General features: G+C 41.4%; 1 protein-coding gene across 1 annotated transcript in view; it reads left to right on the forward strand.

Moving 5' to 3' along the window:
• LOC104401796 (glycosyltransferase-like protein LARGE1) overlaps positions 1-25,944 on the forward strand; it is a gene marked incomplete at its 5' end in the record, with an annotated part of 61,977 nt that extends 36,033 nt beyond the window's left edge. The window contains 5 exons of the mRNA XM_010009493.1: positions 3,611-3,774; positions 8,160-8,438; positions 16,433-16,579; positions 21,605-21,800; positions 25,369-25,944. Coding sequence (XP_010007795.1) covers positions 3,611-3,774; positions 8,160-8,438; positions 16,433-16,579; positions 21,605-21,800; positions 25,369-25,566 — 984 coding nt within the window. The remainder of the gene's footprint in view (positions 1-3,610; positions 3,775-8,159; positions 8,439-16,432; positions 16,580-21,604; positions 21,801-25,368) is intronic.
• Positions 25,945-26,679: the final 735 nt, after the last annotated feature.

Here is a 26,679-nt window from a genome sequence, read left to right on the forward strand (position 1 = left end):
GCGTATTGTTGTAAGTATAATGGAGGGGTCCATAATGAGGATGCCATATTTTTATCAAATCCAGCTGATATTTTGATGGTGCACTGGTGCACTGTTTAAGTAAGCATCTGTTTGCATAAGTCTGTCAGCATTGCCATTATAAACCCGTCTTTTTCAGAAGACATAATGTGGCGGCAAACCTTAAACCAGGCTGTAAGCTCTTTGTCTGTAAATAATGGACCCGTGCAATCTGCATGCTGTAGATAAGATTATATCATTGGAGAAATTTTATGTGATCATGTAACTGAAAATTAATATGGGATAACTCAGAAAGAGATAAATTTAAGGATATGCATGTGTCTGTCTCAGACAATTTGCTGTCTTTCGCATGTAGTGCATCTTTAATATTCTTCATTTTAAATATGAGGAAAAATTGGCATATGACTGTGTGCAGTATGTATTTATAGGTTGTATGTGTCTCTTCATAGTACAAACGAAGCAGTCTTTATGTGTATGTGATACTGGCACATTGGTGTCTGAATGTATATACGAATATATATATGAATGAAGGGAACAAAGAAGGAGAGAGGGAAAAAGGCCCTTAAACTGTATTAAATGTACAGCACCCAGCTGTTGGTCCTGATAATTTGTCCAGGTCATACCGCTAGCTTCAGTGAGATAGCTTGTGATCTGACAGGTTTTGCTGGACCAAATCTAAGGTGCCTAGCATGTCTAGCATTGCTTCCAGCAGGAGAGATATTTTCATGTGGATTATCATATGCTGTTGCTTTCCAGTGCCTATTGCCTCAGCATTGCAGGATAGCCCCATCCTGAATGCAGACTGCTTGCCACATATGCAGAGACAATGCTACAGGCCACGTCGCAGCCTATCCTGTGCTGGTTGTCCCACCTGAAAGAGCTCATCTTAAGTAAGCTGTGTTTGCAGAGCCTGCAGCTCCTAAGGCTGCCTAGCAGTTTAGGCTTATGGTATGAGTGGACGAGGACTGCACAAGCATTTCTGCAAAGTGCTGACAAAGCTGTGTGTGATCCTGCCAACTAATGCCTGCATATTAGCCAGGGTTCTCCAACAGCCTGTGCTTGGGCTTCCCCTTGGCAGCCTGCCTGCACTTAAGGGGAGGGTGATGGGGGCAGAGGCTGGGGGAGATAGAGACATCGTGTCCCATGGTCCTTCTGGAGATTGCTCTCTCCAAGGGTGGGCTGTGTTTCATCTCTTCTCCCTAGACAAGAGGTGAGACACAGCCATTGCTTGGGTCCCAACGCTACATGTGGTACTGAACACAAGTCATGGGAAGTGCCAGGGAGAACCTTGCAGACTATCAGCATAACTGCAGGCTCAGAAAAAGTCTGACAGGACAGAGGCAAAATCCTGACCCTACAAGATGCAGAGGAAAGAGCAAGATTTCTCCTGCCCTACAGCAGAAGGGATCTGCTGTTTGCTGCTCTCCTTCACCTCCACCACCAACTTTGTGACTCTGAGTTTCACCATCTGGGGTCTCTAAGAAGCTGTGTCTCCTTCTCTTCTCCCAGCCAGGGCTCTGTAGAGTGCAAAGCCATAATTTAGCCCCAAATGTTACAGTTTAACTCATAATTATATCCTTTTAGCTTGCAACCCAGATTTAATCTGATAATCATTCAGTCACTGCCTGATTAATAGCTGTTGTGCAATTGCAAACCTCTAGCCTGGTCATTTGTACGTACAGCAGGATAGTAAGGTATCTGGGAAATGTGCTTTGCTATTGTCTTAACCATTTAAATTTCAATTATCTCCTTGATAATTCTGTTAAGGTCATACTAATGTCTCTTTCTAAGGAAGAAATAGAAAGATGCAATAGTCTTTCTAATCACTGTTGTAATTATGGTGTTTAATTCAATTATTGTTTGAATGTGACTTGGAAAAGAAAGTACCAGCTCAGCTGAATGACAGTTTGTGAAGCAGAATGAATGAAACTCCAAGAATATGGAAAAGAACTCCTGATTTCTATTCCACCAAAAGAGATCTTGATTTCAATAGAAGTTTTGCCTGAGTAAAGATTTGTCAAGATCTGGACTCTCGTCTTTCTAAAAGCAGTCTCTCTTGAGGGATGTTTTAAGATCTGTGAAGAACAATAGCAAAGAAGAATGAGAGCCTGATCCAAAACTCTTTGAAATCAAAGGAGGTATTTCCATTATTCAAAAGAAGATTATAGAGTGATGTATGGAAAAATATCAGGAATTATTCCGTCAGCCTTCACAGGAAAACATTCAGCTGTAAGCATTATTCTTGGTGGCAACCGTTATGCTTATAGTTCCAAGAACAGCTCTTCTTAATACAGTATTAGAATAAGAAATGTCTACATTTTCTTTTTTTTTTTTTTCTTGAAGGTGAGGAAACTATTACTTTAAATCATCCTGAACAGGACAAAAAGAAGAGGTTTTAAAATATAAATGAATGTCTGTAATTCAGTAATCTGTTTGTTGCATGAAATGCTGTTGAAGTGCACTGCGATTTTTATCAAAACTTGTAAAATTCCCATTAAGTGAATCTTTTTCTTATTTACTGATAAATATACAATTGTATTCTTCTTATAGGATGCTTTCTAAAAATGAAATATAAAAATACCTTTATTAATAACCTATATTTCAGAGCAACACAGACAGAACTCTGTTTGACCTGTTAAGACCATACGTTATTTTCATCTTCATTACATTTTGTAGTACATTTTGCAGCCGATATGACTGATTTTTCCTTTTAAATAATCTATCCAGATGTTTTCTTTAAAATAATATAGTTCAGGGATGGAATTAGTTAACTTCATAGACCTTTGGTCAGATTTCTCATCCTCATTTCCTCAGAGCTTAACTTTTATTCTCTTAAAGCTACAGGTCTAAGTGACTCAGGATTGAATTGCTCTGAGGTGCCCATTTTAACTTTAAAGGGGCTTGGTTTCCAAGGGAGACAAAACAATACCTGTTCTCTGCTAATCTGCCATCCTCTGGATTTCTCAAACTAGATATCCAGAAGCATAAATCCCATTAAAAGTGTAGGCTTAATTCTGCAGCTGAAAGAATATTTTCATTGCAAAATTGAACTGGTGCAGATTCATAAATCTCAAGTGATCAGTTAAAGATGTTTCTTGCAGCTGTCTGTCCATGCTGCTGGCAGCAGTTACTATTCTCCAACAGAGGCAGCGGAATGGGAATTGCTCAGTCCAATGCATATAAGCTTAATGCGCTGCTGAGTTTTGTCTACTGAAACTGTATGTCTATGAGTAGTTTGAAACACTGCTTCTGGTAAAGAGTAACACTATGCGTCACATTGGAGCATTAACTCTGAAACTTGGGATTATTAAACTTGTGATAGTTCACTGTTTCATTGCTGCTCTGGATGTTGAAATACAGATAATATGTACAATATATAGATCATAATACAATGGTCAGTCTGCCTTATCAGTTTACGTACAAGTGCTTTCTTCTAAAACTCTTGTCCAGTGATTTGCAGGAGCAGTGCTATACTCTGTACGTTCTACTTCCGCTCCCCATTGCAACATGCTGCAAGTTGACAACCTCATCTTTTCCAATTTACTCAAATAATTACAGAGAATTTATCTTTATGTTTACTCTTTCCTCACAGCTCCAGAAACAGCTGTCTGAGCTGGATGAGGATGACTTATGCTATGAATTTCGTCGAGAACGTTTCACCGTCCATCGCACTCATTTGTATTTTCTACACTATGAATATGAGCCTGCTTCAGACAATACTGATGTAACACTGGTGGCTCAACTGTCAATGGACAGGTAGGGGAAACCTCTTGTTCATCTGGAAGCATGAAAATAGTTTCTGACAGAGAAATCCAACTATGTAATGCTTTGGGGAGAGAAAAGACTCACTTTCATAGAAACTTGGATGTCATAAGACCTTTCTTGAATTAGGAGTAGCACAGATAGATAGGTATCACGCATACATCCATACTTCAGCTCTGCAGTGCACACACACGTGTAGGTAGAGTTCATGAGAGGCTGAATACTGGAACTGCAGGTGTTATTATTTGTCAGGTTTGTCAGGTACTATTAGTTTATGGAGTTATGAAGGGATTTTTAGGAAAAGCAGGAGATGTTTGTAATAGTGTTAGGCGAGCAGTTGTAGCTGATGAGGTTTTACACTCCATATTTCCTCATTAGACAGTGCAAGCTTTGCTTTCATTGCTATTTTCCTTGCAGAAAGGCTCAATTAGTGATTTTTCTTACAGTGAAAATCAAAACTAAACATTTTAGTTTCAAATTGGGAAGTTGAAAGTTAATTTATTTTTTTTTTAAATGTACTGGTGTGAAACAAAAGATCTTTTGACTGGAGTCATTGCATTTTTATACAAATGGATTTTCAGGATAACATTTCTATTTTAATTCTTTTCAACTTTCAGTTCTGGTAAACTGAAAGTTCTGGTAAACCAGTTCTGGTAAACTTTCAGTAAAGTGAAATTTAACTGGTATTTCATTTGGGAAAATAATTTATTTCATGAAAAATTTTACCCACATCTTTCTGATTCCCACCATTGCAATTAGTTGTCATTTTTCAGAAGCTCTGGATAAGCCAGCTTTGTGAAATTTTGATTGTCAGTCTCCTTTTTCCTCCTGTTCCTTAGGATGAATCTGGACCAAATTTTGTAGTTACTGCTATGAGAATGGGTTACAAACCAGGTCACATCTCCTTGAATATTGGCTAGGAACTGATATTTCACTTAGCGGAGCACATACAGAATACAACATGACCTGCGAACACCACCACTGCTACGCCAGCAGAAGGTCAGCAATATTCCAGTAGGGTCAGAGAAAATAAGATCAACATAACATTAACAGCCTGTTTTAAAAAGAAAAATGAACGAATGAGGGTTATTCTGTTTGACCAGTGCCTTAGCACTGCATCCTGCACATTATGTTATGATTTGCTCTGCACATCAGTGTCTGTTCTATTGATTTTTAATTAAGGAAACATATAAGTGTTCACAAACCTTTGAGTAAAAAACTAAGGAAATAAATTAAGCCAGACCCTGAGCGAGTGCCACAGTAAATTGGTAAAGCTGGTGTGTGCACATGGTATATTTTCCCCCCAGAATTTAATTCAAAAGAACGAGCTGGGGCTCAGTGCTTATTCACTGGCACTCATGCAAAGTCTGAGCATCTGTTTCTCTTTCTAGATTCTCACTGGGGCACATGTTTTTATTGATAGAAAGGACCACACATTTTTATTCAGGAAGAACAGCCATCCTGATACGTGCAGGAAAAATCTGAAAAATCTTCCCTCCTTCTTTGGTGTGTTGCTATAAATTATTGATTTGAGTTGGAAATACCTTTCAGCTAAAATCAATAAATAATACCATACCAAAGAACTGTTTAGCTGCTTTGTTTTCTTCCACATCTTTCAGATACTGCCGCCTTTTTTTTTTATTATCTTTTTTAAACCACTTCTATTAAACTCCTCCAGCGTAGCTGTAGACATTTAAGAATCGTGTCTCAGATGTAGGATGGCGTGTACATAAACAATGTGCTATACACTACATTCCTGCATTGTTCTTTCAAATGATCGTCCAAGATCAGGAAAGGCAAAAAAGCAACTTCTCATTTCTCCAGTTATGATCCTGTTGGAGATGAGACTGAGATGACTATCATGACGGGCTTATGTTTGCCTATGCTATACGCTTGAGGAATGGTAAAGAGGGATGAGGTTTAGGAGCTAGCATTACTGTCTTCAGATAGAAGTTTTGAGACCAACTTCATTCAGTGCTGGTTGTTACTGGTTGTCACCTTTTAGACTGGTATGACATCTTCTTGGATAATGGCTTGGTTGCATCACTGTGGGTTTCATGTATGTTTTGGCTAGGCAGCCTTTCTTAAAGGCGTAGCATGTACCAGAGGTTGAGAAATCAGAGTGGGAGTTACAAAAATGTGAGACAGGGATGTGGACAGGAAAGACATGATTAGCATTACACCCCTTGAAGTCTGGGTGAGAATGTAAATTGTAAATTGGTTGAGTATTCTTAAGAAAAGCGAAAACAAAGAACCTCACAAAGTAATTGAAACAGACCTTTAAAAATTTACCAACTAAATGGTGACCTTACTATTATGCAGTACAGCAGTACATTTATTTTCTCTAGAGTCCTTAAGAGGATGCATTCCTCAAGACCACTAACAAAATCAAGATAGCTTGGTCATGTTGTGCTTAGAAACTCGTAATTCTAAACTTTATGGTGAAAGGAGACTGTTGTAACAACCTACAGAGAGCAGATTATGGAGCATCACCCAGCGGTCCCTGCATCAAACTAGTGGAAGTGCAGCCTGTCAATGAGAACCCCACAGCAAAATGGAGTATTCTGAAGGGCACTAAGTCTGTCCAGCTGGAAATTTATACCAGCAAAACCCAGTTCCCACTTAACTATCATGAAAAGCTTTTCAAACGTTATCGGGTGCGCCATTTAAATAAGTTATGTATGCCATTTGTCCATTGCGTGGAGTCCTTGAAAGGCCTTTTGCTGCATTTCTTGCTAGGCAAGTATTCCATTTTTTAAAGGCTGTCCCTAAGTCTGAGTGCTGATGAATTGTAGTCTCTTGCTTAATAGGTTTCCACTAGGTTGGAAAAAGGAAAAAAGAAGTATTTTTCCCTATTTATTTTTTATACAGCCAAAAGCCTAAAGCTTTCACATACTTTTTAGATCTTTTTTATTGATTTGTGTTTCTAATTCAGCTGTGTTTCAGGCTGATAATAACCTTTGTTTCAATAATAGATAAAAAGAAAATAATGTACCAGGTGTAGACTAGTAAAGGTAATATATCTAAGAAAAAATGATTGTATCATCTTGGATGCCATCACGATCATTCAGAAATGCAGGAAAAAGCTATTAATGTTAAACTGGAATGTGTGTTTGCTGGTATATCATTCCTTTCTGCTGCAAAGCTTAGAGAGATAGTCGGAGGGGGAAATTATTTTCTCTGATTACAATGATGCAGAAAACTTTTCTTGTATTCTGTATAAATATTAATAGGAACAATCTAGTAATGTGGATTTGGAAGGGAGAGAAGATAATCATGTTGCATAGTCTACTCTTCCTAATTTTTAATAGAATATCTGACTGGGCTGCATAGGTTCATTTCCCTTTCTATTAACTCAAGAGGCTTTCTAATCAGTCCTTGCTGTATTTTTGGGTGGCATATCTTAATCTCTAGGCAATTCTCTATAAATTACCCAAAGTGCTTAAACGATTTTGGCCAGCCTAGGTTTGATTTACATTCGTGTATGAGATCTTCTGTTGTCATTTTCATCAATAGCATTGTAACTGCTGGAAGTTTTAAAAAATACACATCGATACAACCTGTTCTGAAAATGATTTAATGACATTTGAGATACTGCTAGAGCATATACAAACTAGTGGTTTAAATGGTGGTTTTGTCTGAAATGTTCTTCGGGTATTCCACAGCAATGCCATGTCTCTCCCTCCTTCTCTCCTTACTCCCTATACACAGTAGGTCCCATTTTTATTGATGTGTCATCCTTTTGCCCTTTCCCTGACAGTGAGGCTTCTAGGCAATGCAAATGTTCATGTAAGTTAGTATTCCCTTGACCTGTTGCTGTTAACATTTTGTAAGACCTGACTAACTGCCTTGCAAAAATCTGGGGAAGGTTTTCCTAATTAGGAGGTAAAATGGTCTGTGGGTCTGTACATCTTTCTCCTCCCCAAGCTTGTTGAAGAGTACTGTAGTATGCTGTAAGTAGATTCCCATAGACGGATCCCTGCAACTGCTCAAAGCTCACATCAGATGACGTCACATCATCCATGTGGGTTTTCCTGCAGCATCAACACTTTAGGCAGAAAGGATGGTGTTGATTTCACCTAGCTTTAGGTATCTGAGCTGTATTTGTGTGTATGTAAGCTAGGGCCATCTCTAGGGTTCCTTGTATTCAATGGAGAGAAGTAGGCACATCTAGGGTGCCACCCATCTGTCTGGAAGGATGCGTCAACTTAGATGAGATTAACTGTGCTGTAGAAATATTCACTGCTTTCTACAGCATATAAAGTGACCCCAGTCTCTCTCACTTAAGAGACAGATACCTGCATTCGATCAGAAGAACCCAGGCAAAGAGCCCCAATCAGGAAGACAGCCTTTTCTTATTCTCACCTTTCCTCTTTCAGGCTCCAGATGCTCGAAGCCATCTGCAAACACTGGGAAGGTCCAATCAGCCTGGCACTCTATCTTTCTGATGCAGAAGCCCAGCAATTTCTGCGCTATGCCCAGGGCTCAGAAGTACTTATGAGCCGCCACAATGTCGGCTATCATATCGTGTACAAGGAGGGGCAGTTCTATCCTGTGAATCTGCTAAGGAATGTGGCCATGAAGCATATCAGCACACCATACATGTTTCTGTCTGACATCGACTTCTTGCCAATGTATGGACTCTACGAGTACCTCAGGTAAATGAACGGCGGAGGAATTTCTGCGTTCTCAGCCCTTTCACAGCCTATCCATCTCATATATTACCAAAACAATGCAGTTTGAGTAGATTTGGAAGAGGCAATTGATAGATGTTTAAGTGCATAGCAAGGTGCAAGTGTTTTTAGGGTAAAAGGCTGTAACTGAAAGGAAAGCAGTACAGTCATGAAAGAAAAAACTTGGGTCTAAATGTGAGCCCTTACAATAATGCCCTTAGAGCAGCAGAAGAATCAATTTGAAAATTGAACTGGACTAAGTATTATTAAATGTGCAAGAGCATCCTGTATTAGCAGAGATGTGAACCGGGTGATTTGCCTAAAAATCCATGGTTCTTAATGTCAGTGACATAAAGAAACATTCAAAGCATTACTGAACTTACTCTCCTCTGACACATTCTTAACCCAGTTCTGTATCTTGAAAAGAGGGTGATCGTCTAACCAGCTCAAAAATATGACTGCAGTGCCAGCACCTGTCAGGGCAAAACAGTTAGCATAAGGAAACTGGGAAGAGTAACCTCAGTGTGTATTGTATTATAATGAATGTGAGCAGGTTAGGCTGAGCAAGCTACAGACCTCTGATCCATTAACTGGGCTTTTCTTAATAAAGACTTTTTTCCCCTGCAGAGACTGGTCATTTGAGGCCAGCGCATAGAGCAAGGAGGACACCCTGTGGCCAGACAGGAGGATTTCAGTTCCTTAGTCCTGACCAGTTTTGCTTTTCACCTGTGTTCTAATTTGGTAAAAGTTGATCAAAATGTTCCAGTGAGGATCTGCCTACAGATGACACCTTTCAGTCCATAGGCCCCGGGTTTTGGAGTGTAAAGAGAAATACGCTTTATGGTACGCCCCCCTTACTTACATGCTTGTGGAGGAATTCCTTTGTTTCAGGCTTAGCAACTCGGTAAACAGCTTCCCACTTCTCCCTCGTGTCCATGTACGGGGACAAATTTGCTATTGAGAGGGATGGAACACCTCTCCTATCATGAAAGGCTGAGAGAGTTGGAGTTGTTCCCCCTGGAGCAGAGAAGGCTCCAGGGGTATCTTATAGCAGTCTTCCAGAACCTAAAGGGGCCCTGTAAAAAAGACAGGGACAAACTTTTAGCAGGGCCTGTTGTGACAGTACAAGGGGTAATGGTTTTAAACTAAAAGACCTGATATAAAGAAGAACTTTTTTACAATGGGGTTGGTGAAACACTGGAACATATTACGCAGCAAGATGGTAGATGCCCCATCCCTGTAAACATTCAAGGTCAGCTTGGACAGGGCTCTGAGCAATCTGATGTAGTTGCAGATGTCCCTGCTTATTGCAGGAGAGTTTGACTAAATGGCCTCTAAAGGTCCTTTCCAACCCAAATTATTCTGTGATTCTATGGCTTTTTAGACACTGTTTTCGATTATATGGCTGAAGTTTTATCACACTCTGTCAGCTTGTTTTCCACATGTTTTAAGGATATTTCTTTTTGAACTGTGCTGTGAGGACCCTTCTGTCCTTTGCACACATTAGCTGTCTCAGGATACATGTAGGGACAGTTGTTGTCAGCTTCTCTGTTCTTTGACGTTAGTGTTGTATACTGTTACACTTCTTCAGATTGATGCTGGACACAGTAAGGATAGCATCTGTTGATACTGACATGTGGTACTTAAAAAGAAACTTGTTCCTCCATGCTGCTTTGCAGTGCACTTTTGGGAACCAACACTGAAAGGAAGAAAAATGTAGACAAAATGATGTACCACAACATACTTGAGATATTACAACCAAGAAATAATTCTTGTATGGTAATAATGCGTCATAGAACTAAATGAACAGTGATACCACTGATAGGTGCTGTTTCAGAAAAGAAAACAGCACAGATTCACACTGAAAGCTGTTACATCCAAGATGTTGTGTTACTCTGCCAGCATTTTGTGACTCCCATATCACCTTAAATCTGACTGTGAGTCTCAGTTGCCTGGGAATACTGAAATTGCTAATCTGCTACTGCCAGCTCTTGAAAAAGGGATTGGATTTTTTTGCAGGTGTTCTAGAGGCTTTTGTTGCTTTTTCAATAACAATTTTCCTGAGCAAAACAGCGGGGAGGTGCAGTGAGATATTTTAAATACAGATACCCTGTATCTTTCTTCATTGAGTGTTCCCACTGCCTCTGCAAGTAGCTGATTAGTGCTATCTGTCTGAGTGGCAGTGATTGTTTGAGAGATGTACAAACATTTTCATCTTCATTTTCTCAGATAGAATAACAAGAAGCAGATAGAAATAGTGTGGGTTTTCAAGGTATCGCTTTGTACAGGAGGGACCAGACAGGTCCCTCTCACTGCAAGTTGGCTAATTTATATATATCATATATGATGTCTCTGCAGACAATATATTCTCAGAAAGAAAGGAATTTTGAAAAACATTTTTGCAATATTTTGAAGCTACTGTTTGTGAAAATTTACAGCCAGTTTTAAAAAACAAATATGGTCCTTCTAGTTCTGTGTTGCTAACACTTAGATTTGTGCTAATTGAGCTTTTTCACAGCTGCTAAGTAAGACCATTTCAATGCTTTTAATCTCCATCAAACCTCCTACCTTACTCTTCTGTGAAGTACAAACGGAATGTATCATTTAAAGATTTCTTGTTTATGAAACTCAGACACTTTCATGGTCTGTGCTGAGTGGAAGTCTTTTGTCACCTTCCCTTATTAGTTACTGAGGTCATCTTGTCATTGCCCCAGAGGTAAAGGCTCTTTCTGGTTGCTACAAGTAAGGTGTGTGGGTCATCCTAAAGGTTCTTCTAAGATAAAATAACTAGACAGGCTGCTTATCTACACTTGTCACAGCTAGCATTATAGATCTTCCTTGACACATTTTGTGTAAAATATGCCCTTCACTTCCAGTGACACATTTAGCATGATTGGGTCTTTATCCACTCAGGTTTTATACCTGTACCTGCAACATCAGTTGTGAAGTATTTCTGGTTTTATTTCAGCATCTCAGCAGGAGACACACTTCATGTTGTGTCTCTTGGGTTTTATTTGTCGAATGCATTTGTAGGCTACGCTCTCAATGCTTTTGCAGAGAGGAGGAACGTTCTAGGAATATGAATTCAACAGTGGACTGACAACTCTCCAGTTCTTACCACAAACTCTGTGACTGCTGTATTCATTGATCTTGAACTAACCACTTAGTGAGTCCTGATGGTGGAAGTTGATTTTAATTAATGGACCTTTTTCTTTTTCCCCTAATTCAGTGCTTTAGGATAAGATTGCTAACCTTTCTGTGTTTGAGCTTCTCTGTCCTCCAGAGATGGGCATGATATTACTATCTGCCCCATGATGATGAGAAATCTGTGTTAATTTTTGGAAAGGATTATGGAGATTAAAAGATTGATATTGATATGCTGGAGTTCATTTAAGTTGTGAGGAGGCTCCTGATTTAAGATTCATTTCTTACAAGCTTTGCAAAAAATAGGGTTGATTAGTAGATTTAGAAATTTAACCTAACCTTCGCTGTGTCAGAATGACATACATCAGGTCTGAACACAAAGATGCCTGGGAAACGGTTTCCTGGACAACACTAGCAAAGAGAAAGCTCTTCATAAAACCATGTATCCTTATTTTGGGGCTTGGGGGAAAAGGACAGACAAAGGAAAAAGGATACTGAATCAATATTACTGAATCTAAACCCCAGCCCGCATAAGGATAGTGCAGGAATTAAGCAGTTTACCCAGTGCTAGTTTGCAAAATAACCTGAAAATTTTCCTATTCCAAGTACCACAGAACCAGTCAACCAGCAAATGGCACATCCACTGAAAACAGGATAAAAAAGTCACCCCATGGAAAAGGAGAAGTAGATTTGCTTTGAGTAAGAAGAGGTTTTATTTTCAGCTGGTTGGTTGAGGAGCAGACCACCAGCCAAGTCACCAGGAGAAAATGGAAGGGATTTTTTAATGTACCAAATCCTCCTGCCATTCTCACATTTTACATGGCCTCTTCTGTCCTTTGTCACTCAGGTTCAACATCTAGATGTCAACACTGATTCTTTCTTCACTTACATTAGTTCTTTATGTCATCTAGTTCACATCAAAAGCAGGCTATTCCATTCAGAGGTGAGTGCTGCTGGACTTCTTGACTGAGCATATCTCAAGTCCCAGCTCAGTTTTGGTGAAATCCTCTACTTTGACCTTACTGACATGCGCCTTAGATGCTTAACATATCTCTTGAAAATGTTTCTGCAGAGGTTATCCCACTGTTCTATTTCGCCGTTGAAGTACCTCCACCAATTCTCTGTGTTTGACTGTACCTATTACAAGCATCTTGCTTTCAGACCTCTGGTTCTCTCCACTTATCTTTTCATGTTGACCTTTGAGAGTACAAATGATTTCATCCTTTTGTATCAGTTTATTCCCTCTGCCTTTTGTTTGTCTTTATGGTGGTACTGTCATCTATTTTTTCCAACAGTTCTGCTATTGATACCTATATTAAATTTGCAGATGACAAGAACAGGGAGTGTGCAGAAGGGATTATTGATACCCATGTTGGTTTTGAGCTTGTATCCCATATCTTACAAAATTAGTCACGTTCAACACTAGTTTCAGCACAGCTTGCACTGTCTGACAGTCTCTGCTGTTACCCTTCCTTGATACCTGTCCCGGGTTCAGCTGTAAAAGTTATTTTTCTCCTTCCTAGTAGCTGGTGCAGTGCTGTGTTTCGGCTTCATTCCGAGAACAATGCTGATAACACACCAGTGTTGTAGTTGTTGCTCAGTAGCGCTCACTCTAATCAAGGATTTTTCAATCTCTCATGGTCTGCCAGCGAGGAGGGGCACAAGAAGTCGGGATGGAGCAGAGACAGGACACTTGACCCAAACTGGCCAAAGGGGTATTCCATAACACAGCACGTCATGCCCAGTATAGAAACTGGGGGGAGTCACTCAGAAGGGACCAATCACTGCTTGGGTTGGGCTGGGTATCTGACGATAGGTCAGTGGGTGGTGAACAATTGGATTGTGTATCACTCGTGTTTTCTGAGCTTTCATTTCTTCTCTTGTTGTTTCCTATTATTCCTGTTATTATTGGTGTTCTTTCTACTATCACTATATTTTATTTTAATTATTAAAGTGTTCTCATCTCAACCCGTGGGGTTTACATTCTTCGATTCTCCTCCTCATCCCACCTGGAGCGGGGGGAAACGGAGGGGTGAGCGAACGGCTGTGTGGTTCTGAGTTACCAGCTGGGCTTAAACCGCAACAATACCTATACCTCCTTCAGCTTTGTTCAGCTTCATTGTCTCTTGGTGGACAGGATTGTTTCTTCCTCCTTGACAGTGCCAAGCACATCATGGCCTTGATTTTTGCCTGGTACTTTTGAGCTCCCCATCAAACAAAGAGACAGTAACAGCCATAAATGGAAGCTGCTATTTCCTTACACAGCCCAAATGATGAGCATCACTGCAAATGTTGCTTGCTCCTTCCTAGAACTGAATTGCCAAAGATGTACCACTCAAGTCTGATAGATTACACAGAGACCAGCAAGCCTGAGATGTTGAAAGAGAAACTATGTCAGTGTCCTCTGCTCTCAGAGAAGGTGTGAAGGGGGAGAAACATTAAAAGCATCATAAAGACTAGATGCTGGCACTACTCAATTGTTCTGGAAGGTCATGGAGGCTGACTGTGAAGGAGTCATCTATTTACAAGCAGGTATCTTGGCCATTAGTGATGGTGAGGGAGAAGGTAGTGAAGAAAGTGCAAAAAAGTTATAAGATACCGTTAAAATCCTTCAGTTATGAAAAGTTCACTGAAGTGTGGCAGGGCTTCTTTAAACAATGCAAACTTTGCAGTAAGGTGCTGATAACAGACTTCTTTTTATAGAACAGGCCTATAGGGTGGTGTGAATTCTCTAAAATCCAGGTTTTATTAAATAGCCCTGCTCCTCTTCTTTTTCTCTGATGGCACTATAAATGAATTCTAGATATTCTAGGCCAAGAAAAGTGGTTTGTTTGGTTCTTCTGTTATTATGACAGTGATCCCAATTCCTTCATCTTAAAAGGCTGTAGAGAGTTTGCTGCTTGTCAACATTGTCCTTGATTGCTTGTTGCAGTAACATAAAAATCAGGACAGTGAATCCTGTTAGAGGGAACTGACTTTGACAGAGAGAAAGAGGCATATTTCTCCTATGAAATATGAAGATAATGAAAGGAAAATCGACACAGAGTTATTTCTAATGACAAGCATAGTGAGATTCAGTTTGGGGAAGAAAAAGTAACTTCTTTTTCTTTTTCTTTGGGTTTTCATTTGTTAGGAGAGAACAGATGGAATACCTCTGGCAGGCAGGCCATAAGATCACTAATCCTGGCTCCATGACTGGTGTCAGCATCAGAATTTTGGGTGTTTTGACCATGGGTTAGTTTTTACAGCACCAGGCCTGCAGGCAGATTGGGTACGCCTGTTCCAAAGGGGGAAAAGGATTCTAGCCCGAGAGCTGTCAGGGCTTATAGAAAGGGCTTTAAACTAGATGTGAAGGGGGAAGAGAATAACAGCAGGCTCACTAGACATGAGCTAGGGGCTGTTAGAGTCCAGACCCACAGGGCAACTTAAATGCATTTATGCCAATGCCCGCAGCATGGGCAACAAACAGGAGGAGCTGGAAGCCATTGTGCAGCAGGTCAGCCATGACATATTTGCTATCACAGAAATATATTGCCGTCACAGAAACGTGGTGGAATGATTCATATGATCAGAGTGCCACAATGGATGGCTACAGGCTCTTCAGAAGGGGTGGACAAGGAAAAAGAGATGGTGGGGTTCCGAGTCTCATGGGAGACTTCAACCTACCAGACATCTGCTGGAAGTACAACACAGCAGAGAAGAAACAATCAAGGGGGCTTTTGGGGGTGTGGAAGATGACTTCCTGACCCAGCTGGTGAGTGAGCAACTAGGGGAGATGCCTGGCTAGATTTGCTGTTCGCAAAGAGAGAAGGGCAGGTGGGTGGTGTGATGGTTGGAGGCCGTCTTGGGCAACGCGATCACGAAATGATTGCATTTTCAATCCTTGGAGAAGTCAGGAAGAAGGTCAGCAAAACCTCTACCTTAGACTTCCAGAGGACTGACTTTGGCCTGTTTAGGACACTGGTTGGCAGAATTTGTTTGGAAACATTAGTGAAGGACAAAGGGGTCCAGGAAGGCTGGACACTCTTCAAGAATGAAATCCTTAAGGCACAGGAGCAGACAGTCCCTATGTGCCGGAATTCGAACTGGTGGGGAAGAGACCATCCTGGCTGAACAGGGAGATAGTGCTTGAACTCAGGAAAAAAAGATAATTTATCACCTGTGGGACTGTGACTCCATGAAAAGTACAAGGATATTGTTAGGTTATGTATGTAGTAAGAACGGCGAAGGCACAGATGGAGCTAAATTTGGCCACTGCCATAAAAGATAATAAAAAGTACTTTTACAAACAATACTGTTCTTGAAAGCAAATATCTGGTCCACAGTGGTGTTAAGGTAACACTCACCTTGCAGGACAGACAAAGCTCTAAAGCAGAGGTAAAAAGCAAGTATTGATGGCACAGCTTAGCATGGAGAATAGCTGGGCTAAAGTGCAACCAAACTTTCCATCATGTGAAGTCACACTGAATCCTGGATAAATCCCATTTTTTTAGAACTGCCATTGTCTGGGCATCTCTTCGCCATGTATATATTAACATTCAGCTATGTTTCTCTTAAAGGGGTGACCATTTGGCTGTGCTCAGAGTGCTAGATCAGTCCTGTGCACCCCTGGACATGCAGGGCATCATTGATCAGTCAAACATACAAGCTCTTTTTGAACTCTTGTTCTCCCTGCTCAAAAGTAGAGGAAAGTATGAAACACCTAGGGAAAAAATACAGGCCATAGTTAAATTTACGGTATCAAACTGCCCATTCTCTGCACTTTATTTTGAAAAGCCAAGTGCTTTGCTCAGTTTAAAGTTTTCCTGCTTTTATTTGTTGTTTCTCTTCACCAGGAAGTCTGTCATCCAGCTAGACCTGGCTAACACCAAGAAAGCTCTGATAGTACCTGCTTTTGAGACCCTGCGCTACCGCCTCTCCTTCCCCAAGTCAAAAGCAGAGCTGCTCTCTATGTTGGACATGGGAACCCTCTTCACTTTCAGGTAGTGGAAAGTACTTTTGTTGAATGTGTGGTCATGATCTCTAAAGATTGTTTGTATATATTGCTCCATTAAGAAACCTATTGGAATTTATTTTTCCTTTTCATAGAGAGGCAGTGAAGAGAATCATATGTGGATGTATTCCATCTGTAAGCTCAGCATTTTATCTAATGTTATAATCCTCTACTGAAGGACTTCAGTTGTTAAATTGAATTTGGTTTATTTCCATCATTTTTTATTGCTCTACAAAATCAAGCACAACCATTACATTCATGGGCGCGTAATTTGGTTTTTGGCTGCCAAATACTGTACAGATTGCTATGTCCCTCATGTGACCAAAAATAATTTCTCTCTGCTCATTTGTTCACTTCCTTACTGAGTTATGGGAAAAAACAAATGCAGGCTTGTTGTGTGCTCTTTCGAAGTGTGGAACAGCTGCTTGAATAGCTGGAGTTTCTTAATGCAGAGGTAAAAGTGTACTCTGACTAGAAGTTGAGAAGTGAGGAACACCTAAATTTGGAGCTCCTCTCTAAAGCAGGCACCTTTTATGGCTGTGAACAAGTCACTTCTATTATCTGCCAGACTCTTCAGTTTTAAAATGCAACTACCAGGGTTAACTGTCTCTTGGGTGTGTGTGTGGTAAGGTCTGATTAACAGACATTTGTAAAGCATCACAGTGATGGGAAGAGTACAATATGGCCTTATGATGTTGCACAGAGAGGGGGCTTAGGAGACCTGCGTTCTCTTCTCAGCTCCACTACTGCCCTGCTGGGAGATGGTACACGAATCAGTTCGCTTTCTTACATCTCTGTTCTCCATCTCTGAAATGCAGGTAACAATGTTCACCTCTCCTTTTTATAGTATTTTGAGATCTAGAGATAAAAACTCTGAAAAAGCCAGGTATTATCCATGGCCAGTGGAGCTCTGTATCACCTCTCCCATCCTCTTTAGAGCTTTCCTCACACTCCCATTATGTGTATCACACACCTCTCTCATTGCAGCAGCCACCCTTCCCTCATGTGGCCGCATAGCAAACACCCTGTATGAGCCTGGAAAACATAATCATGACACTGCCTCTACCAGTGGCTGACTTGAAATAGAAACTTGAGGCATAACACTCTCTGGAAAATTACTTAAGGATACTTACTGATAGAGCAAGTGCCTTTCACTCTTCCATCATTCCTTAAGAGTCCAAAAGACATACAAATTAACAAGAAATTTGTTGATAGAACGTAATTGTTTCTCTCATAGTTGAAAGAAAAATATCCTTCCGGTGGAAAATAACACCCTCAGGATTTCCAAATGCTACATTCCATGGACAAATTTTCAGCTTGCACAGTAGTGGCCTTCCTCTACAGATTTCATCCTCAAGCTATACAGCATTTTGGCATGTTACATACACAGACAGATTTGCAGGTCCTTTCTCAAGTCTCACTTAGGCAAAACTGTCTTTAACATCAGTGGGAGTTTTGCCAGAGCAAGGTTAAATAAGAATTGAAGGACGTGCGATCTGTAGCTGGTGTACATATTAATGTAGAACACAATTTGCAAATGCTGCCCCAGTTTGCTTTGGCTCATTTCATTGCTCAAATCTATCAACAGCCACAAAGCAGCTGTGATCTGGGCTGAGAATTTCCACCTCCACCTTCAAGGTGCTTTAATAACGCTGCAATTCAAGGCTGAGCGGGTGGGAGTGAGCTGGGGAGGACCGCTGTGACAGTGATTGCTGAGAGTGCCTGCAGCATCCCAGTCCCTCATGCCACGTGGTAGATTACAATCTTTTCCTCACTGAAATTGCTTTTGCCACCTCTTTTCCAAATGGTGACCTTTCCTAGCTCTGGGCAGCTAAGAAGTACAAAACGGCTCTCAATTACATCCTCCAGTCACCACCAGAAGAAAAGGGAAGGCGTGTGAGCATCTGTGGCTGGCAAGGTGTGCTGTTTGGAAACCCTCCACGGAAGCAGGTTGCTCTATGCCAGCTTCCTGGCTTTGTTTGCAGGTGCTGACTGTGCCTCCCAAGGATGTGCCTGCTCAGTGCCTGGGTGATGAACCACAAATGTACTGCTGACACAGCTTTCAGGCACAAGGGAGACCACAGCTGGTAAAAGACGTGTCGCATTGGGAAAACATAACCAGCAACAACTGATTAACTAATTAACTGATTGCATCCACAAGCCAGCAAAATGTTTAAGCATCCAAGAACAGATCTGGGAAAGTTTTTCTTTCATCAAATCATCTTTCTTACTGAAACAGGAAGCCTTGAGGGAGGAAGAACTCTTTGAGAAGAATAATGATTTAATTTCACTAAGTTTAGCTAAGTTTACTACGGTTTTGAAGTTTTATTTTAAATCAAAGCAATCAATAGCACAAGTAAGATGAAACATTTGATCCAAAGTGGTGGGTATGTTTTCTTCCAGTTGTTTTCTATAAAACATGGGAAAGACATTCATCAGCACTTTACGGAGATCAAATGATGTTGTTTGGATTTGCCGAAATTGCCAGTGTAGTGAAAAATACGTTGTTCACAATTTGCAGGAAGTTCTGGGAGTCAGTGAGATTGAGTGCAGCCTTAAAATGTGATGTGTATTTACATCTTGAGTGACAAGGGCCTGAGCAGGAAAATTAGTCTTATTCATTTGTTCTGTGAGATGGAAGACCGGTACAGACAGTGGAACCACGTCCCACAGCTGCATCTCTGAGAGTAAAGTCTGTTGGAAATGACTCACTCTTTTATAGTAGCTTCCTCTATATGAACACCCGTGTAATGGTCTCTGCATATCTTACTTTGCAGTACATGTCATTTGGTATCAGCCGTTTGTCATGCCCCAGCTTCAGCAGATCGTATGTGTGTATGTATATATGTAGGCTCGTATATATTGTATGTACAGATACTTATGTAATCCTGAACTCTAAAAATTCTTGTTTCCAGTCTAATTATTCCTTTATAATTAGTGTGCATGCACCTCATTTGAGCATCATGTACTCATTTTCCTCTTTGCCCTGACCTTAGCCATCCTTTTGTCTTCCTCTTTACTTCCACTCACATCAGTAACTCTGAAGAGGCAAGTAGATAATCTCTGGTATTATTTTGTTTGATACAATCAGGTCTATTCCTTCCTTCCTACTTTGTCTCATCTCTCCAATCTCAATTCCATATTTTCCCCTCACTGTGTCTTCCCAATTTTTTTTCCCTGCTGGTCAGCTCCCTCGATTCACAGAGATTATACCTAAGGTGCTGTAACAGCTTACACTGATATCCCCAAACAGGGTGAAAAGAAATTGATGGATTTTATGGTTAGCATCCTGTTTTCCCCCTGTTTAAATCAGTGGGAGAGTGTTACTAGAACAACAGCAGCACTTGACTGCTTCTCTGCAGGGATCTCTCAATTAACTGAAGTTTGTATGGGGCTTTGAAGATACAAATCACTTTGTAAGTGTTTAGTAGTCATTATTATTATTATCATAATTAATTTCAAAATGCTGGAGGTAGGATTTTAGAAGATAAAGCATCCTCCACACTCCCATATTTTAAACCACACATTGTGTTTATTATTTTTTTTTTTACAGTGTAGACAGCTGCCCATTAGTGTCTGGGTGGATTACCCACTCATTTCCAAAAGAGAACAAGAAAAGGGTTAAGCATGTTAGAGGTGATTGCAAAGGGCGTTAAGCATTGTAAGCATCTTTGTGAATCTGGCACTCTTTTCTAATAATCGTTGGAGAATTAATTCTCTGACAGGTTTCTTAATACAGAAGGGCTGTTTTCCCTGAGCCAGATAACTGAAAGTGGTGCAACCTGTTTACAGTTTAGAAATGCAGAATTCAAAGGGCCACACTTGGGACCCCAGTGCTATCCTAATTATTCTGTCTTCCTGCACTGCCCCTGAACAAGGAGAGTCAATACCTCTCTGTTTTTCCTGTTACAAGCCATACAAATATACAGTCCAAGTGAAAGCTCGTAGGTGTGATTTTTCGTCCCTGCTTTTAGCAATGGCTCACAATGTTATGAGGATTTCTGGGGTTGAAACATTACCTCAGGTCCTAATTCTGAAAATATTTAATGCTCAAATCTCATGACTTTTAGCACAAGTTATCCCTGTGAATTCAATGTACCTTACATTATGAACTGGCAGGGTGTTTGTTTTGCCCCTTGTGTTACACATCCCTGAGCATTGCAATACAGATGGCCAGCTATGCCTTTGTTTCGTTATTTAATCTATGAGTCTGCAGAAAGAGCCCATGTCATTGATTTTTGGAAAGTGTAAGAAGAAGAAGTGGGTGAGAGAGTCACTGACCCTGGCACCAAGGGGGTGCATTCAAGCTGTGCTTGGAAGAGACCTGCTGTGACCTGAACAAGATTAGCGGCATATAAAAGGATCTTTTTCTGTAAATCAAATTGATTACCTTACTAAGGACCATAGGGATACTCCCCACAATGTAGAAAGTACAATAGAAAGCTTTTATGTAATATTTTGCTTATTAATTTAATTATGCACTTTGGCTCCTGTCATCATAATCACGTAACTAATAAAACAGAACATCTATCCAGAGCTGCAGATATCTCTCATGCAAATTATAAAATTGAATATAAAACAGATAGTGAATGTCAGTGTGGTGTAGAAGGAAATAGCTGATTTTAGGGACCTTATCTCAGCTGCAGACTTTCACACTGATTTTAGAGCACTGATACAGCCACTTGGTTGCTAGGTACAAGCCACAGCACTTTTTAGTGCAGATGAACTGCCTGAGTACTTTGTAATTGTTTCTCACATTAGGATTAGGTAGTGTTTTCGCACTATCCTTCACCAACTAGATGTCTTCAAGCATTGAGCACAAAGAGGCTCCAGGAAGCATTCTGGAAATAGTCCTAGAAATAGCCTCCACTCTGTCTTGAAAATGATGATGTGAACTGTATGCTAATGTCCTTATTTTTGAGCGTTTCATCTAACAAGATACATTTTGTTGCCTTGCCAAGATGCATTCTATCTAATTGCCTTCCCACATCCATGCCATTTATGTCTGTTTAAGGTATCACGTCTGGACGAAAGGGCATGCACCAACGAACTTTGCCAAATGGCGAACAGCCACCACCCCCTACCGTGTCGAGTGGGAAGCAGACTTTGAGCCATACGTTGTTGTGAGGAAGGACTGCCCGGAGTATGACAGGAGGTTTGTTGGATTTGGCTGGAACAAAGTAGCTCACATCATGGAACTGGATGCACAGGTGAGGAGACAACACCTGCATATCTCACCCAACAGCTGAAATCGGTGTTCTGCAGAACGGCTTCAGGCTTCTCATCACCCAAGTGCTCATCTGGCCTTACTGAGCTCTTGAATGAGTACCTCTTGAGTTGGGAACACTCAGCTTAGTCCTTGTCAAGCACTAAAAGCAGAACTAAGTCCGAGGAAGTGTGTTTGTCAGTACTGAGAAGTTGTTTTGCAGTGGCATAGTCCCTGCAGTGCCCACCTCCGGCCCAGCAGCGTGCCCAAGCATTACAGCACTTGTTGCCAGTTTTATAACGTGCTAGAGGATCTGTAGACCTAGCTGGAAGTTTTTTCAATTAAACAGAAGTTAGTGAGTCCCAAATGCTAATTTAGAGTTCAAAAAGCAATCTCAAATTGAATCCAAAGCAAGCTTCTTCAACTTTGCAGTGCGTCTCTGCAAAGCCAAGGACTTTGTATTTCCAAAGTCTCTGGCTGTGGAGCAGCCTCTAGAAGATCCAGGTACCTGAGCCTTGGTCTACCTCCTTCCTTGGATTTGTGACTTGGGATGGAGTTGCTGGGCAAAATATGTGAGAATAAGGATGCAGAGAAAGCTCAAGAGTCCCAGACTGGCACTAGAGTTCTCAGTTACCAATATCCCTGCCACCAACCTACATCTTAGAGTCTGACAGTAACTATGGCTCCATAGGAGCCTGGTGCTGCTGCTCACTGAAATGGCAGGGTTTGCATCTCCCTGCTGTCCTTGAATGTGAAGCTAACCACTGTGCTCATCAGCAGGGTTTGGGTCATGGTATTTCTTTTTAGTTTGGGTTTGTTTGGGGTTTTTTGTTTGATTTCAAATCCAGTTTTTGAACTAGTAGCGTTTCATGCCCACCAAAAAAACCATGAGGTTTGGCTATCTGTATCCTCCTGTGGCAGCTTCTGCTATGGATCTGGAAGAGAGCTGATCCTTCTCTGCTCAACTCGTAACAGTTTATGTGAAGCAGAGCAGCACAAGGCATACAGCAAGTTACTGGGAGATTGTGTCTCTGGAGTGTAGGATATTTGTGTGCAGGCACCTTAGTGGAAGGTATATTTTCTACTGCTTACAAAACCACATGGTCACCTTGGGCTGGCAGCCACTTGCCCTCTGCTTGCAGAAGGGCATTCCCAAAGAATTTGTACCTACTTATGTTGAGAAAAAAATTATTACAGACTAGAAAAAAGTGCCTCTTATATTATTATTAATAATTATACTTCGCTCTGCTATAGCACTTTAATTTTCCAGTGCACTTTACAAACACTAATCAATTAACCATCAGTTGTGGAGAGTGCTAGGATAATGATTTATTATTTCTTAATCTGGGTAACAAGGCTTATGTTCCCACTGGCAGCTCTCATACAGCACTCACAATTTAACTTTTCTTTTCAGAGATGTTTGCCCAGCATACAGATTACACAGGGGAAACTGGAACATTTCGCAAAGTTGTTCATCGTGCAGATATTTTAAAAAGCCTTTGAGTTGGAGCTAACTCTGGGGAATTGTTTTTCTCACTCTTCCAGCCTTAAAAACATTCTCACATTGAAAAGAAGCTTGATTTTCATCTGTAGCAACATGAGTATTGGCCTGTTCTCCCGCAAAATCAGCCTGGAGAGGATGTGGGATCGCACAGCTACCTTCCCGTATGGCATTCCTCTGCTTCAGGGTGTCCACAGATCAGGTTGCTGCCAGCTGCTTGGCTGGTTTCATTACCAGCAGGCAGAGCAGCTTCTCAATTGAATTATTTCACTGCTTCTCACAACTGCAGTGTCTGTCAGTACTGTTTCATTCTCCTTACCAAGGGCCTGTGCCACTACCATCATTCAGAGCAGCACACTGCATGGAAGTAATTGTCATTATTATTCTGGGGGCATGTAGATGTCAACTGAGCCGGATGCTGTCCAAATACATAGATAATGACAGTCTCCATCTAAAGAATTTATAACCTGTGAGATAGTCACAGAGGTTCCTGCAAGTGCATTGCTTTGTCCAGAAATGTTTCCATGTAGTAGAGATGGGTTATTAGGAAACCTTTCCCTGTTCTTCTAATGACTGTGGAATTGGCTGAGCATCCCTTTTTCCAGGACCCTAGCCCAGCATCTTTTGAAAAGGCTTATTAACAGCAGACTCCTATAAGTTTTTAGAAGGCTGTAGGTTCTTGAAGGATTTTCAGAGGGATGGGAGCACTGCTGTGCTGAACAGTTTACACTACAGAGGATAGGCAGTCCCTGAACTGCAGGATTAGAGACTTGGTATGCAAACAGAGAAAAAAGATTGTATGAGGAGAGTGGATCCTTCTCTGCAGCTTCAGGTCTTAGTTTTAAGGTCCTGAAGTGACATATTTTATAGTTTGTAGTTTGTCAGTTCTCCTCACTCCATCATGCCAGCCTTTCTTTTTGCATTTGGTTCTCCATTAGTTCCAAGTGTTTTCCAGCTAAATAAGTTCTGCCTGTGAGCATCAGATTATTTTGCTCTTGCTGTACATTCATCACCCCACACAGAAGTTCAGAGGGGCCTGTTCCCATATATGACAGCATTGTAATTTGGCACAAAGATTTACCGCTTCAGCACTGTCTGGCAGGGAGGATGCATTCCCATAGTAAGAAAGGAGCAGCCGTACAGCTACATCTGCACCTAGCTGTCCAGCATATGCTGCTGTTTCATAGGTGTCTCTGGGAAGTCACTGCAGCCTTAGCTACACTTCGGGCTCACCAGTACCGCTGCCTGAATTGGGATATGGCTCCACATTGCATTCTGCTCACTTTTTTCCATTTTGTCTGGGCTTCATTTTGGTCTGTGCTGCTCAAACACTTGGTTTCTGGTAGCATCCTAACCCAGCAGCTTTCAGTCTTTTCTGGGTTGATCATACTTGTTCCAACAACAACTTCCGTGGGCACCACTGCAATGGTGGCACTGCCTCACCACTCTCACAGTAAAGGATTTTTTCCTAACATCTAACCTAAATCTCCTCTGTTTGAGCTTGAACCCATCACCCTTTGTCCTATCACTACAGTCCCTGATGAAGAATCCCTCTGTGGTATCCTTGTAGGCCCCTTTCAGATACTGGAAGGCTGCTATGAGGTCTCCACGCAGCCTCCTCTTCTCCAGGCTGAACAGCTCCAACTTTCTCAGCCTGTCTTCATACGGGAGGTGCTCCAGCCCCCTTATCATCCTTGTGGCCTCGTCTGGGCTTGCTCCAACAGCTCCATGTCCTTCTTATGGTGGGGACACCAGAACTGCATGCAGTACTGCAAGTGAGGTCTCATGAGAACAGAGTAGAGGGCCTTCAGGCCTGCCTTTTTGTACAGTTTCCCCATTATTTGGCTTATATGGAGTAAAATATTCTAAAAGATAAGGTAGATATTTCATAAAACTAAGCAAAACCAACTTTAAAATGAAGGCTTATTTGTCTTATCTGCATGAGTTTGTTATTTCTGAGACTCACACTGCACTGTTACGTGATGGAGCATGTTTGACTGTGGAGGTATGGGAGAGATGCATTACAAGAGGGCTCGGGGACACCCTCACAGCCAGTGTCTTTCTCCCCCAGGAGTACGAGTTCACGGTGCTGCCCAATGCCTACATGATCCACATGCCGCACGCCCCCAGCTTCGACATCACCAAGTTTCGCTCCAACAAGCAATACCGCATCTGTCTCAAGACCCTGAAGGAAGAGTTCCAGCAGGATATGTCACGCCACTATGGCTTTGCAGCCCTCAAATATCTCACGGCAGAGAACAACAGCTAGCACAACGGAGCCCGTGTGAGGGAAACAGGGACACCAGAGGGAGGAGGAGCCGCTCAGCGTTTGGGGTCTTCGAACTGAGAAATACTTTCTGGTTTTATATCCTACTCGGCAGTTCTAACAGTAGAAATTTGAAGTGACATGTCTTCGGACTATGCTCATTTGTCCCTTCCCTGACTACCCCAGGCCTTTCAGCTTTAGCATTCATGAGGTGTCAGCGAGAGGAGCCGGCCATGCGCCCACCATGCCGCCGGAGGTGGGGACTGGGCTAGGGCTGGGAATGCACACTGCTCTCTTCACGGCAGAGCAAAGACAGACCTTCAGAATATAGGATTTCATGTTGCTATTTAATAATTTGACATGCTTTTTATCTGTAAAGGAAGATCTTCGGGTCACTTTCCTGTGAATTTCAAATCTGCACTACTCTAAAAGGGAACTCTCACCTGTGAACTTTCACAGGGTCCCTGTTACCATGGATGACCTTGTTAATGCAGGATGAGCCAAAGGTCTGAATTAGCCTTGAAAACAAAGGGGACGCTTATACAATACTGCACTCCAGAGAAGGTGTGTTAACTGGTTTAGGTGTATACATGATACCAGTTGGTCTTTTACTCTTAAATTAGTTGTTTTATCAGGAAAATGCCCTATACCCCACCCTGCCTTCTCCCCAGTCCTAAATGCTGCTCCTTTCCTTGCCAAGGAAATGTCTCCCTTGTGTTTCTTTCCCATCTTCAGTTCTGGTGGTCCAGTAAAGAAGATTAGTAGGCTCTGCCAGAACATGAACAAAACTTGTCAGTGTAAGGTTTGTTTTCACCAGAGCAACTTGTTCGTGTGTGTCTCGTAAAATAAAGGGCCGGGCTGAAACTCTTTATCCTTTTATAGGCAAGAATTAGATTTTGCCTGTGAGGCACATTGTGCAGGGGGATATTGATTCGTAGGCTCATTTCAGTGCATGCCCATCTGTGAAGGCATTGGGCCTTGGGCTTTAAGTGGACTTCTTTGATGAACAGGGAATATAAACACGGCAACTAGTAGCCTTGGTGCTCTCCTGCTGCCTGCTGCAAGGTCTCAGAACTACTTCGTTAAAGGAGTTTATAATTAAAAGGAGCAGAACTG

Source organism: Nestor notabilis, unplaced genomic scaffold (assembly GCF_000696875.1).
Source record: "Nestor notabilis isolate BGI_N333 unplaced genomic scaffold, ASM69687v1 scaffold12912, whole genome shotgun sequence".
Lineage (NCBI taxonomy): Eukaryota > Metazoa > Chordata > Aves > Psittaciformes > Psittacidae > Nestor > Nestor notabilis.